At 44.0% G+C, this 13,801-nt stretch overlaps 1 protein-coding gene across 2 annotated transcripts in view; it reads right to left on the reverse strand.

The window, feature by feature from the left end:
• Window positions 1–13,801, reverse strand: part of vps8 (VPS8 subunit of CORVET complex) — a 121,266-nt gene that overhangs the window by 29,290 nt on the left and 78,175 nt on the right. For both annotated transcript variants that reach the window (XM_079512585.1, XM_079512584.1), the window contains exons 33-37: window positions 13,660–13,749; window positions 8,052–8,098; window positions 6,622–6,766; window positions 2,842–2,931; window positions 2,167–2,388 (exon numbers count right to left, since the gene is read on the reverse strand). In XM_079512585.1, coding sequence (XP_079368711.1) covers window positions 2,167–2,388; window positions 2,842–2,931; window positions 6,622–6,766; window positions 8,052–8,098; window positions 13,660–13,749 — 594 coding nt within the window. The remainder of the gene's footprint in view (window positions 1–2,166; window positions 2,389–2,841; window positions 2,932–6,621; window positions 6,767–8,051; window positions 8,099–13,659; window positions 13,750–13,801) is intronic.

Here is a 13,801-nt window from a genome sequence, read left to right on the forward strand (position 1 = left end):
GAGGAGAGGGGAGTACAGGAGAGGAGAGGGGAGTACAGGAGAGGAGGGGAGAGGGGAGTGCAGGAGAGGAGAGGGGAGTACAGGAGAGGAGAGGGGAGTACAGGAGAGGAGAGGGGAGTACAGGAGAGGAGGGGAGAGGGGAGTGCAGGAGAGGAGAGGGGAGTACAGGAGAGGAGGGGAGAGGGGAGTGCAGGAGAGGAGAGGGGAGTACAGGAGAGGAGAGGGGAGTACAGGAGAGGAGGGGAGAGGGGAGTGCAGGAGAGGAGAGGGGAGTACAGGAGAGGAGGGGAGAGGGGAGTACAGGAGAGGAGAGGGGAGTACAGGAGAGGAGAGGGGAGTGCAGGAGAGGAGAGGGGAGTACAGGAGAGGAGGGGAGAGGGGAGTGCAGGAGAGGAGAGGGGAGTACAGGAGAGGAGAGGGGAGTACAGGAGAGGAGGGGAGAGGGGAGTGCAGGAGAGGAGAGGGGAGTACAGGAGAGGAGAGGGGAGTACAGGAGAGGAGAGGGGAGTACAGGAGAGGAGGGGAGAGGGGAGTGCAGGAGAGGAGAGGGGAGTACAGGAGAGGAGGGGAGAGGGGAGTGCAGGAGAGGAGAGGGGAGTACAGGAGAGGAGAGGGGAGTACAGGAGAGGAGGGGAGAGGGGAGTGCAGGAGAGGAGAGGGGAGTACAGGAGAGGAGAGGGGAGTACAGGAGAGGAGGGGAGAGGGGAGTGCAGGAGAGGAGAGGGGAGTACAGGAGAGGAGGGGAGAGGGGAGTGCAGGAGAGGAGAGGGGAGTACAGGAGAGGAGAGGGGAGTACAGGAGAGGAGGGGAGAGGGGAGTGCAGGAGAGGAGAGGGGAGTACAGGAGAGGAGGGGAGAGGGGAGTACAGGAGAGGAGAGGGGAGTACAGGAGAGGAGAGGGGAGTACAGGAGAGGAGGGGAGAGGGGAGTGCAGGAGAGGAGAGGGGAGTGCAGGAGAGGAGAGGGGAGTACAGGAGAGGAGAGGGGAGTACAGGAGAGGAGAGGGGAGTGCAGGAGAGGAGAGGGGAGTGCAGGAGAGGAGAGTGGAGGAGAAGTATCTTTAACCCAGACTGATATGGACATGCTCATCTGAATATCAGCTCTCCACTGTAATATTTCTACTAATTCAATGACAGCCGTGTTATGAACACAGTATAAAGTCTCATCATTTGCCACTTGAGTAGAAGTGAGTGGAGGAAAGCATAAGGGCTTACAGTCGCAGCTGTAAACATATTTGAAAACCACAATAAAGGGGTACTTATTAAATATAGTATTATATAATTAAATATTCAAATATTTTTGAGCGGTGCCCAACCGCTCCAATGACTGGCCGCATGTGTATGTCTGTCTGGGTACAAACACCTGCAATACCGCTGGGTGTTCTAAAGTGGCACTGTTGAGCAGCCCTAAGGGCCATTCAAACTGAACACTATTGACAATATTTAGACCGCGGCCATCTTGCCAGCAAGGTGCTAACTAGGTGCAACTTCCCATTGACAGCCCATTCACCCAAACAGAAAAGTCTGATTGTATTAAACAATGAATTAAGGTGTGATTTTTATCACACCTTCACATCTCTGAGCAAGTGCACAGCAGCGGTCAGGTCGGGGGTTAAGTGACATCTTGGATGGTACTCATTAATAAAGGAACATTCAGGAATAGCCGCTTCCCCACTGTGAGTCTCTGACGTGCCGTTGGGATTGAAAGACTGACACAGATTTAGATGGCTTTTTGCACCTCTAGGCATCTGTGTTATCATTCTGTGAGTAGTACACTGCTAGTACTCTACACTGGGGAAAATATGTGTTGTAGTCATAAAAATTAAACTCAATTAACCCATTTTGGGTCGGGAACCCCTTTTGGTGTTTTAAACATTATGTTATAATTTAGCTATTGGAAAATAGCAGATCTACAAGCTCATAGCGCGCCACCGAGTGGCGCGCTACGAGCTTGTAGGTCTGCTATTTTTGAAAAATTGTGAAAATATTTATTTCAGAAAACTGGAGGATTTAGAAGATTTTTTTTAAATTTCGAGGTCAGGCCTAAATGGGTTAAAACAATTAACTACAATCACTATTTTGCTCTTATACATCATGCTCGGGGGAACCCCACCCCACCCATGTACTGTGAACATGTACACGCACACACACGCACAATGTTCTTTTACCTCTCTCTGTTGCTGATTGAGATTCTGGGAACTTCGATGGCACAGGGCGATGATGTCATTCAGTGAGTCCTCTACTCTTGACAAAGATGACTCACTCTTCCTCTCCTCTTCGTCCTCCTCCTCCTCTTCCTCTCCTTCTCTTATGCCCTCGCCACCTCCGTCTTCTCCTCCTCCTCCTCCCTGGTTCTCGGCCGTGAGCAGAGTCAGCTTCTCATTCAGTGTCTGGAGAGAGAGAGAGAGAGAGAGAGAGAGAGGAGGGACATGATTGGGAAATGCAAGTAAAATGTGTACAGTACAGCAGGGGTTCTCAACCCGTGGGTCGCGACCCCTCGGGGGGTAATAATCTTTTTTTTTTTTTTTTTATTCACGATTTTTCAAAAATAGCAGACCTACAAGCTCGTAGCGCGCCACTCGGTGGCGCGCTACGAGCTTGTAGATCTGCTATTTTTAAATAGCTAAATTATAACAATGCTTAAAACACCAAAAGGGGTTCCCGCCCAAAATGGTTTAAGGTTATTGTAGCAGTCAATTTATATTGGGGGTCGGGAGGGGGCGGGGCGGGGGTCCCGAGACGTTGCCAAAGCATTTTCGGGGGTCCCCGGCCAAAAACGTTGAGAACCCCTGCAGTACAGTACGTGTGTGTGTGTGTGTGTGTGTGTGTGTTGTTCTCCCTACCTTGAGCAGTACAGTGAAGGCTCCGTGTGCGTCACCTTTCCGCTCCAGCAGATAGGCTGTAGCCTCGCTGTGGTGATGCTGCTGCGTTATCTACGGGGAGGACACATGTCCAGAAGTATAAGGACAGACACACAGAGAGAAAGAGAGACAGACAGACAGACAGACAGACAGACAGACAGAGAGAAAGAGGGGGAGACAGACAGACAGACAGAGAGAAAGAGGGGGAGACAGACAGACAGACAGAGAGAAAGAGGGGGAGACAGACAGACACACAGAGAGAAAGAGGGGGAGACAGACAGACAGACAGAGAGAAAGAGGGGGAGACAGACAGACAGAGAGAAAGAGGGGGAGACAGACAGACAGAGAGAAAGAGGGGGAGACAGACAGACAGAGAGAAAGAGGGGGAGACAGACAGACAGAGAGAAAGAGGGGGAGACAGACAGACAGAGAGAAAGAGGGGGAGACAGACAGACACACAGAGAGAAAGAGGGGGAGACAGACAGACACACAGAGAGAAAGAGGGGGAGACAGACACAGAGAGAAAGAGGGGGAGACAGACAGACACACAGAGAGAAAGAGGGGGAGACAGACAGACACACAGAGAGAAAGAGGGGGAGACAGACAGACAGACAGAGAGAAAGAGGGGGAGACAGACAGACACACAGAGAGAAAGAGGGGGAGACAGACAGACAGAGAGAAAGAGGGGGAGACAGACAGACACACAGAGAGAAAGAGGGGGAGACAGACAGACAGAGAGAAAGAGGGGGAGACAGACAGACAGACAGACAGACAGAGAGAGATAGAGACTGTACTGTAGGTCAGTGGTTCCCAAACGTTTTCATGTCAAGGACCCCCAAATCAACATTTATTAGGCCACGGACCCCCCATTTGAAAACGTATGCCAGTGACCCCGATAAGGGAGGATTTTTACGGCTCTAGCAGTGATTTCCGAAACATGTTTATTTCACGGACCCCCAGTTTGACACGCGTTATGCTACGGACCCCCGATTTAATGGCATTTCTATCTCTGGGACCCCAATTTATATTGTAAAACCACTGTTAATTTAACTCTGAGTGTACAAATGGAACCAAATGGACCCATAAGGGTCCATTTGGTTCCCAACTATCTCTAATTGAGCTAGGTACCCCCTGGAACTCCCTCAAGTACCCCCAGGGGTCCCCGGACCCCACTTTGGGAACCCATGCTGTAGGTGATTAGTTAGAAACAGTCTACAACCTTGATGCTGTCTACACTCTTACTTCGACATGTAAGCCTAAATGCATTACAAAATACTGAATGTCATAACATTGTGATTCATTTTCTGACTATTCCGTACTGTAGTGTAAATGTGATCACTACAATACAAATGTCGAGGTGGTGCTCATTGTCTGACTTTGACGGTTGGTCTGGCTGCTGCAGTAACATTTTGGTGCAGTTGTGTACATACATTTACAATTTATTCCATTAGTTTTACTTTTGTGTCGCCCAATATCAAATGGATTTGAAAGGTTCATGGAAAGGTTGGGGTTCCCAAAACAATCTTATCCAAAAGGGCATTTTTTTATTTTTTTTTAAAAATCGGCACAGTTCAAATCTTCAGTTCAGATCATCTTCATAAATTAAACACAATTTGTAGTTATACAGAGACTGGAGCTGTGAGAGCATGCATGCACAACTGATCCAGCCCTCATGAAGTTGCATTTTACCCAATCAGGCCAGTGACCTAAAATGAGTTTGACACCCCATGCCCAAGAGTGACTGGGACTTTTACTATGGAGGAATTACAGAAGAACCCTGTTCATGTGAACCTCACTAATATGAATTTACTGGTCAACTGAGTCCGCTTGTTCCATTTATTCCATTCGATCAACACTCACTTCCTTTGTTTCCGAGGCGACTCGTTTCGCTCTGAGGAGCCAACTTGGAATACTTTCATTACCGTAAGCAAGGGAACACTTTTGGGTCAATTTATTAATGTTGTATTAAGTAGCCATGTAATAAGCGGGATAATGTATGGCTGGGTGGTCATTGTTGATATAGATAAATCACCCTGTCGGTGATTTATCTATATCAACAATGACCACCCAGCCATACATTATCCCTTACTTAATGTCGTTTAATGCAATCAAATAGGACTTTTCTGTTTGGATGTATGGGCTGTCAAGGCCAGAAAGTAGTTTTTTGCAACTCAGTGGGCGTTCCCGCCAGGGACGGATTAACCCCCACGAGGGCCCCTGGGCCGGTAATATTTGCAGGGCCCCCATAGTCTATGGTGACGTATTTCGATATTTCCTGTTGCCTTATATGGTCGTGGATGTTCCATCAAACCAGGCGACACCAGGCGAAACGCTTGGAAAAAATGCGGAAAGGATACACTCTGCGATACGCACAAATGAAGTGATTACACCTGGTTCCCTGAATAACACGGGACTTAACCGTAGTGTGATCGGACGGATTTTCCGCTATCTATACGCATGACCTTTACGCTTCCGTTACACTGTGGCGTATTTCTCCTTTGTGAATGAGGACCTGTGTGTGTGCCTGGGTGGGTGGCTGGCTGGGTGGCTGGCTGGGTGCGTCTGAGCACGAAAACAGCATGGTTGTTTTTCACCAACACACACACAAACACACGCACATATCAACTGTATATATGGTGATTTCGGGTGTGCCAGTACAGTACAGTACAGTACAGTACAGTACAGTACAGTACAGTACAGTACAGTACAGTACAGTACAGTACAGTACAGTACAGTACAGTGATCCCCACACGGTAACTCTTTCATTTCTCAACCGTTTCGGACGCGGGGCAGCTCACCGGAATCGGGCCGGCACCCTGGGTGCGTTCCTGTGGGTCTGGAACTCCCCTCCCCCCCCACCCCCCCCGGGGACCCCCACACGGAGTTGCACCACTTACTTCACACGGGTGTGATTTTCATGTCCTCCCTAGTCTACTGTCACAGTATGTAGTATGTATGTAGTATGTAGGGGTAGGAATTGCAATAGCACATACAAAGTCCCTCTACTAAATCTCTGTCTCTCACAGGCATAACTCGGACAGGGTCGGAAACCAAATGGTCTCAAACCTAGTGTGTGCGCGTCTCATAAGATCCCCGGAGGTGTAATCATGCCAAATCATGGCATTTCAATCAGACCAACGGTTTTAGAGAATCAGAAAAAACACCAACATCTGTATCTGTCTGACCGCCGTTCTGAGGAAGTGTTCAGGGGATTTTGTGCATTGGCTTACCGGATTGGTCAACCCAAACAGTCTGCTTCAAGGATTAACCCATTTAGGCCTGACGTCGAAATTTAAAAAACGTCTTTTTTTAAATGTATTTTTTCTAAAAAAAACTTTTTTTCTATATCAGTGGTTCTCAATATTTCATGTCAAGGACCCCAAAAAATATGTGAAATATGCCGCCGACCCCATCTGAAAAAAGGTTGTTCCAGGGACCCTCCCAGTAGCAAAGATTTTAGTTAAAAAACTGAATATATATTCAAAGATTTGAGGCACATTTTCACGATATAAAAAAAAAAAATTCAATAGCTAAATTATAACATAATGCTTAAAACACCAAAAAGGGTTCCCGCCCAAAATGGATTAAGTGCTTTGATGGATTTTGCGCACACACACACACACACACACACACACACACACACACACACACACACACACACACACACACACACACACACACACACACACACACACACACACACACACACACACACACACACACACACACACACACACACACACACGCTCTCTCTCTTTATACCTGTAAGGTCTCCTCCAGTCTGTACTGCTGAGAGCTTTGGAGGAAGTCCAGGAGCCGCAGGGGGGCGAAGCGACAGAGTAATCCCACATGCAGCTCATGGAGATCGGGCTCCAGAGACAGGACGGCCCCTGGATGACTGCCTTCACTGGAGGAGGACACCAATCAATGTGCTTAATATCCTCAAAAATCACGCATCCAACAAAGCTTTTTTGAACTGAGCAAAGTGGAGCTTTTTCGTTCCAGAGTTAATGGCCAAATTGGCCAAAACATCGTTTTTTTTAATTTTTGGCCAGGATTTGAGAATTCTAGTTTAACCCATTTTGGGCGGGAACCCCTTTTGGTGTTTTAAACATTGTTATAATTTAGCTATTGAAAAATAGCAGATCTACAAGCTCATAGCGCGCCACCGAGTGGCGCGCTACGAGCTTGTAGATCTGCTATTTTTTTTAAATTGTGTAATGCAAATGAAAGAGAGAGATACCCCTGAACTACAGTATGTTGTTGGTGCATTGTTCTTTTGTACATCCCAATATTTTTTTCCACGCACATCTTATTAAAATCTAAATATAACCCAATCGTGCCAGTCTATAACTTTCAAATGCCGGTAGCCATTGTGAAATAAGCATCAGAAAGTTTACTTTTCAGACCTTGCCAATCTCAGAAGGCTGGTCTCTGGTGTGATTGCATTCAGCAAACACAATTGTACATTATCTGTTCAATAAATCTTAATTAGTTCCTATGACAATTCATATTTAGTTGAGGACAGCCCTGGTTTAGATTTTTTATTTTTATTTTTTTTCTCAACAATGTATTTAAAAAACAATGAACAATGAACATTACAAGACAACAAGTAAGACGCGTAAACGCGGGAAGCGAACAAAGCTGTTGTGGCAGTCTACATCAGGGGTTCCCAAACTTTTTTGACTTAGGTACCCCTTGGGGGGAAGATTTCTTTTATTTGTAGGGTTCATTAAAAAAAAAAAAAAAGTCCCCCCCACCCAAACGATTCGCAATCACGTATAATTTGTATAATTTAATATTAACGATTAATCGATTAATTGTTTGGGGGGGGGGGGGGGGGGGAACTTTTTTTTTTTTTAATGAACCCTACAAATAAAATAATTCTTCCCCCCAAGGGGTACCTAAGTCAAAAAGGTTTGGGAACCCCTGATGTAGATGATTAACACCTTGATTGTTCGCAATCAATTCGCAATCACTTCGTTCGCAATTACTCATATAAAGAAAGCAAAACAACAATAACCAAAAAAACAAAAACAACGCCACTACTCCTCTTCCCTGGTTTAGATTTTGAACAAGGCTAGTGTTTTCCTTCAGCTAAAGATACACTGGGAGTCGCGGGTCAGTGGACTGAGCACAACCAGAGGCACGCGCACACGCACACGCACGCACACACACACACACACACGTACCTTGTTTCCAGAAGGCAACCGAGGAACTGGAAAACCAAACGGTCATTCTGGATGGAACCAGAAATAAATAGTTTTAGAGAGAGAGAGAGAGAGAGAGAGAGAGACAGGGAGAGAAAGAAAAGACATGAGATTAAATGTAACAAGCACTGAATTACCATTTGACTGATGGCCTTAATATAGACAGACAAGTCAGTGGACATCAGCTGAGCTTTTCCACCCAGGCACCAGTGACGCTCAATCTTGACACGCTCCAACAAATCACCACTTGAGAGATTTTTACGGTGCGTAAGAGAGAACAGATCTACCAAATTAAGTATCTTCCGTCAGAGGATAATGAGTCCACGGCCTGTTGAACACTTCCAACTTGTAAAAGAAAGTTTGAAGGGAAAGACTTCTGAGCACCTTTCAGAGCCCTCCCTGTGGTGTAGACCCAGCTGGTAGTCGTTTACAATCAAGCCGAAACGATATGAGAAAGTGCTGTATAGCAAAGGTTACCGTTACTCAATGTTGACAGTTGAATTGAAACTGCAACTAAATGGTTATTTTTATTTAGATGATTTGAAGAGCAGTTGGCAGGGGTTGTCCTTTAGTTTAACCCATTTAGGCCTGACCTCGACATTTAAAAAAATTATTCTAAATCCTCCAGTTTTCTGAAATAAATATTTTCACTATTTTTCAAAAATAGCAGACCTACAAGCGCTAGATTTCTGAGGGTGATAAGATCAATCCACACACACGATGGCTGGTTCTTCGCTCGCGAAGATCATATAGGCGTTTAGAGTTTGGGGTCCTTTTGCTTTTCTCTGAGGCAGGCACGTTGATGTCCAATATAATAAGCCTATTATGTTGACCGACAGATACGTCATGACGTTCGCTGTTTGTTTTCATGTAGCTCCGAAAAGTGTAACCAAATCAAATGGATGAGTCCTCCAGATCCTCAGAATTTAATTAGGTGACTAAGCATAATTTCCTGACTTTCTATTTAAGGGACATTCAGGCTCATATGCCTACTCTATGTTAGAGTAAGTTACAACTACATGGAACATTGGATTGCATAAACATCACTTAAGGGAGTCAGAAATTAACATATTATAAATAATAAATTATATAGTTATAGTACACATAGAGCTCTTCACAGGTTCAAAATGATGGTCCCTTCCAAGTTCAGTGGAGCAGACATGAAAGAAAAAGGCACCCGCGCATTGGAATGACAATCGCATGTTTTCACCTCGTCCTCGATGAATAAAAGTCAGAGACAAGCACCGCGTAGCCAATACAACGACGATTGTGCAACAAAATGGGAACAGTGTTACCAGTGCTGGGTCGGGGAAAATAGTTAAATATAAATAAATAGACCAGTCATCTCCCAATAGTGAGGACATTCACACCCACATGTTAATGTTGCATATAATTAACACATAAAAAATGAATAAATCTCATCAGTTCAATGAGTTGTTGGACATTATTTGGATGTGAAAGTGGACAGGATGCATGAAAACACACATGCATACCTCACTCCTCAAGAGATCTGGGAACTTGTTTCCAATTGAATTAGCACCAATCACTCTCTGTCCACAGAAAGTATCAGGGAACTCATTACATAGAGACAGATTGATTACACAGAATGGGAGAAACCACTCGTGCAACATCTTTAAATATAGATATTTCTATAATCCGTTTTGTAACCTAGTGTTCCTGGAATCTAATGGTAACCCATTAAGACCTGAGGCAGATTCTACAAAAGCTTTCAAAATCAGCAGTTCTTCACACTTTCAAGATGTTTCTAAAAATGTTCAAAAATAGAACACAATACAAGCTTGTAATCTCTGCTATTTTTGAATAGCCAACGGAAAAATCTAAAATGACAGATACTTTTCGGTTTTTTAATGGGTTAACCCATTTTGGGCGGGAACCCCTTTTGGTGTTTTAAACATTGTTATAATTTAGCTATTGAAAAATAGCAGATCTACGCTACGAGCTTGTAGGTCTGCTATTTTTGAAAAATCGGGAAAATGTGCCACAAATTTGAATATATATTTTTTCAGAACAAACGTTTTTAACTCAAATCTTTGCTTCTGGGGGGTCCCTGGAACAACATTATTTTCAGATGGGGGTCGGAGGCCAATTACATATAATTTTTGGAGTCCTTTTCGGTATTTCAGAAAACTGGAGGATTTAGAAGACATTTTTTTAAATTTCGACGTCAGGCCTAAATGGGTTAAGGATTAGATTATGCTTCTCCTATCAAGTCTGCAGCCACCAAAAAATTAGATTTTGCATTTCATGTCCGTGAGCATGTTCTTTATTTCCTTCTTGTTTCATTTATTAATGTTTTGCTTTTTACTCCGACCAGACCGTGTAGAGAGACAGGAAACTGAGTGAGAGATGATTGCAAGTATCTTTGGTTTATTTATGAAATGGGTTGCAGGACCATTGGCTTTGCGGGTGACAGTCCAGATGGAGATGCAATATATATATATATATATATATATATATATATATATATATATATATATATATAGAGCACCGAAGTCTGACGTCACTTTCAGTAGAGGGCGCCAGTACACAGGTTCATGTGTACTGGCCCCATAGGGGGATTTTAGGTCGCTTCATATAAGAACTGTGTTTGAAAAATAAACCGATCATCCCGGCCTTTCTGTCAGGGGGGTGGCTGTGCGTCGTTAATGATGTCCATTCATATTTGATACAGCCAGTTTCTGGAGAAAATGGAATTAATTTGGCCGCAAAAGCCCTGAAACTACATATGAAAGCAATGTCGCTGCTAATAATATAAGCAGCGACATTGCTTTCATATGTGACGTATATTATACGTCACGCCCATTGTCAACACATTGCGTTCCTGAGATTCCTCGTTGACATAAGCTCAGCTGGCGGTGACTCGACTCGTACAAACCACGAAACATTAAATATTTAAAAAAAAACTTAATTAACATGTCAGTTTATTTTGTGCGACGGGCAGCTGCAGCCACCCCGCCTACCAGGAAATGTAGTCTCTGGGTTGTTTGACTCGTTTCTAGCGCTTATTGTGTTACTCTTTGGGTATATTTGTACATTTCCACCTTCAGTCGATGCTTCATATCCATATGAGTGAAAAGGCCGGGATGATCGTTTTATTTTTCAAACACAGTTCTTATTTGAAGAGATCTAAAATCCCCCTATGGGGATTTCAATGCAAATAAAAAGTACACGAACCTGTGGACTGGCGCCCTCTACTGACAGTGACGTCAGGACTTCGGTGCTCTATTATCCCATTTTGGGCGGGAACCCCTTTTGGTGTTAGCATTATGTTATGCTTTAGCTATTGAAAAATAGCAGATCTACAAATTCATAGCACGCCACCGAGTGGCGCGCTACGAGCTTGTAGGTCTGCTATTTTTGAAAAATCGAAGAACGACTGACATAGAAACATAGCTTTTTCAGAAAACTGTCAGGATGTAGAAGACATTTCTAGAATCTGATCTCAGGTCAAAATGGGTTATATTAACTTCACTTAACCTTTTTATCAAATGCCACTTCCCGTCTTCTCTCTGAAATGTCACAAGCCTACCAGTGCTGAAAATAATTCAGGTCAACCTTTTTTTGTTCAGTTCCTGACACACAGCAAGCGTCTGACACATCAAAACGTTGTTTTTTTTTAAACATCTGCAGCCACACAAGGTGTCAAATTGGACGTGTCAAAAACGGCATTGACACTTGGCACTGACCATCTGAAATGGCAAAAGATGACCTCTTATTTTTGGATTGTGTTAAAGGTAGGGTAAGTGATTTTATTTGGTTAATCTGCGTATTAAATAGTATATTCTGATAGTACTCATTGCTAGAGTCAACCAATTTTATCCAATCAGGATAAAGAACTCAACTCAGACAGATTAACCCATTTAGGCATGACGTCGAAATTAAAAAAAATCTTCTAAATCCTCCAGTTTTCTGAAATAAATATTTTCACGATTTTTCAAAAATAGCAGACCTACAAGGTCTAGCTTGTAGATCTGCTATTTTTCAAAAGCTAAATTATAACATAATGTATGTAACCACCAAAAGGGGTTCCCGCCCAAAATGGGTTAAAGGTGAGTGAGTGATTTTATTTGGTTAATCTGCGTATTAAATAGTATATTCTGATAGTTCTCATTGCTAGAGTGTTTGTTCCGTAATAGGAGTTTCCGTGTCTCTCTTTATTAGACAGAAAATGAATTTTCAGGTCAGGATACCAATTTTATCCAATCAGGATAGAGAACTCAACTCAGACAGATTAATCAATCTGTCTTAATCTCCAGTTTTCTGAAATAAACATTTTCACGATTTTTCAAAAATAGCAGACCTACAAGCTCGTAGCGCGCCACTCGGTGGCGCGCTATGAGCTTGTAGATCTGCTATTTTTCAATAGCTAAATTATAACAATTTTCAAAACACCAAAAGGGGTTCCCGCCCAAAATGCGTTGAACAAGTGAAATTGGAAGTGATGATGTTAATGTTGTATACCTTCTGCAATGCGACAACATGGTGCTCCATAAATTGGAATTGATGACACAAAGAAATGAGCAGACACAATTGTTACTGGAACACTATAAAAATGAAACCGATACATGGGTACTCTTTCCAGATTGGCAGAAATGTTGTCACCTACTGACCACCAGCTCAGTGGCCTTGTGGTTAGAGTGTCCACCCTGTGACTGGGAGGTCGGGGTTCAATTCCGGCCGGGTCATACCAAAGACTCAAGGGTTGGATTGGGGGTAAGTCCCTGGGACATACTAGCGTCATGTCCAGGGGGTGTACTTGTACATCAAGCTGCCTCACGCTACAGAAACAGGAGATAGGCTCCTGCCCTATGGGCCTCATGGCTCGGCAAGGCTACTTACTTACTGATCACCTACTGATATCACTTACCCTATACCTATTGTGAATGTAATGGAATGAATGAATGGAAACATTGAAAGTATACCCAAACCTGAATTATCGGATTCTTTCCCTCTCCGCTGTGGTTCTTCAATATGCACTACCACATTAACCGTTTCCGTACATAGGACGTCGCCACACGTCCTAGGGGTCCCAATCGACGCGTACATCCAACGTCCTCACACGTCTTAGCGTATCCTCAATGATACGGGGCGAGATACGAATATTCTGAATTTTTTCCTTTTTTTTTTTTGTCAGTTCGCCTTTCGGCTACCGTATGCTACACTCTAGGCAATTGTTAGCTTACCATTGACTTAGCCGTTAGCGCGGCGTAAAGAATGACTCGTCTCTCCTAATCCAGGGCGCTCTCCGTGGTGTTGAACGGATCGATATACTGGCGCTTCATTTCTGCTCCTCATACGTCTCTCCCGCAAAATATGAACGCTTTTTGGATTATATATCGTATAAACTAAAACGATCGCATTGTAAGCTAGCAATGTAAAGCACACTTATTTAGCGGATTGTTGCCGGGTCGTGGGTTTCAGAGTAAAAGCGGCCATATCTTTCCGGCACCCCAGAGCTCCTATTTTGAAGGAATCCCGGCAACCGTTGTGTTAAGACGAATAAAGCTCAACTGTTGATAATGTAATTTTACAGAAACGTAATAAAAAGTAAACTTCTCCATAAACTCACCTGTAGCTGGGAGATGATTGGTCGCACTTCCTCAGGGAAATGACACGCCACGAGGTCAGCTGACTTGCTTGGGTCGAGGGTCACCAACTCCTGAAATGATTGCAATAATAAAGTGTGTGTGTGTGTGACATGTGAGTGTGTG

The sequence above is a fragment of the Electrona antarctica genome (genome assembly GCF_951216825.1).
Source record: "Electrona antarctica genome assembly, chromosome: 10".
Classification (NCBI taxonomy): Eukaryota; Metazoa; Chordata; class Actinopteri; order Myctophiformes; family Myctophidae; genus Electrona; species Electrona antarctica.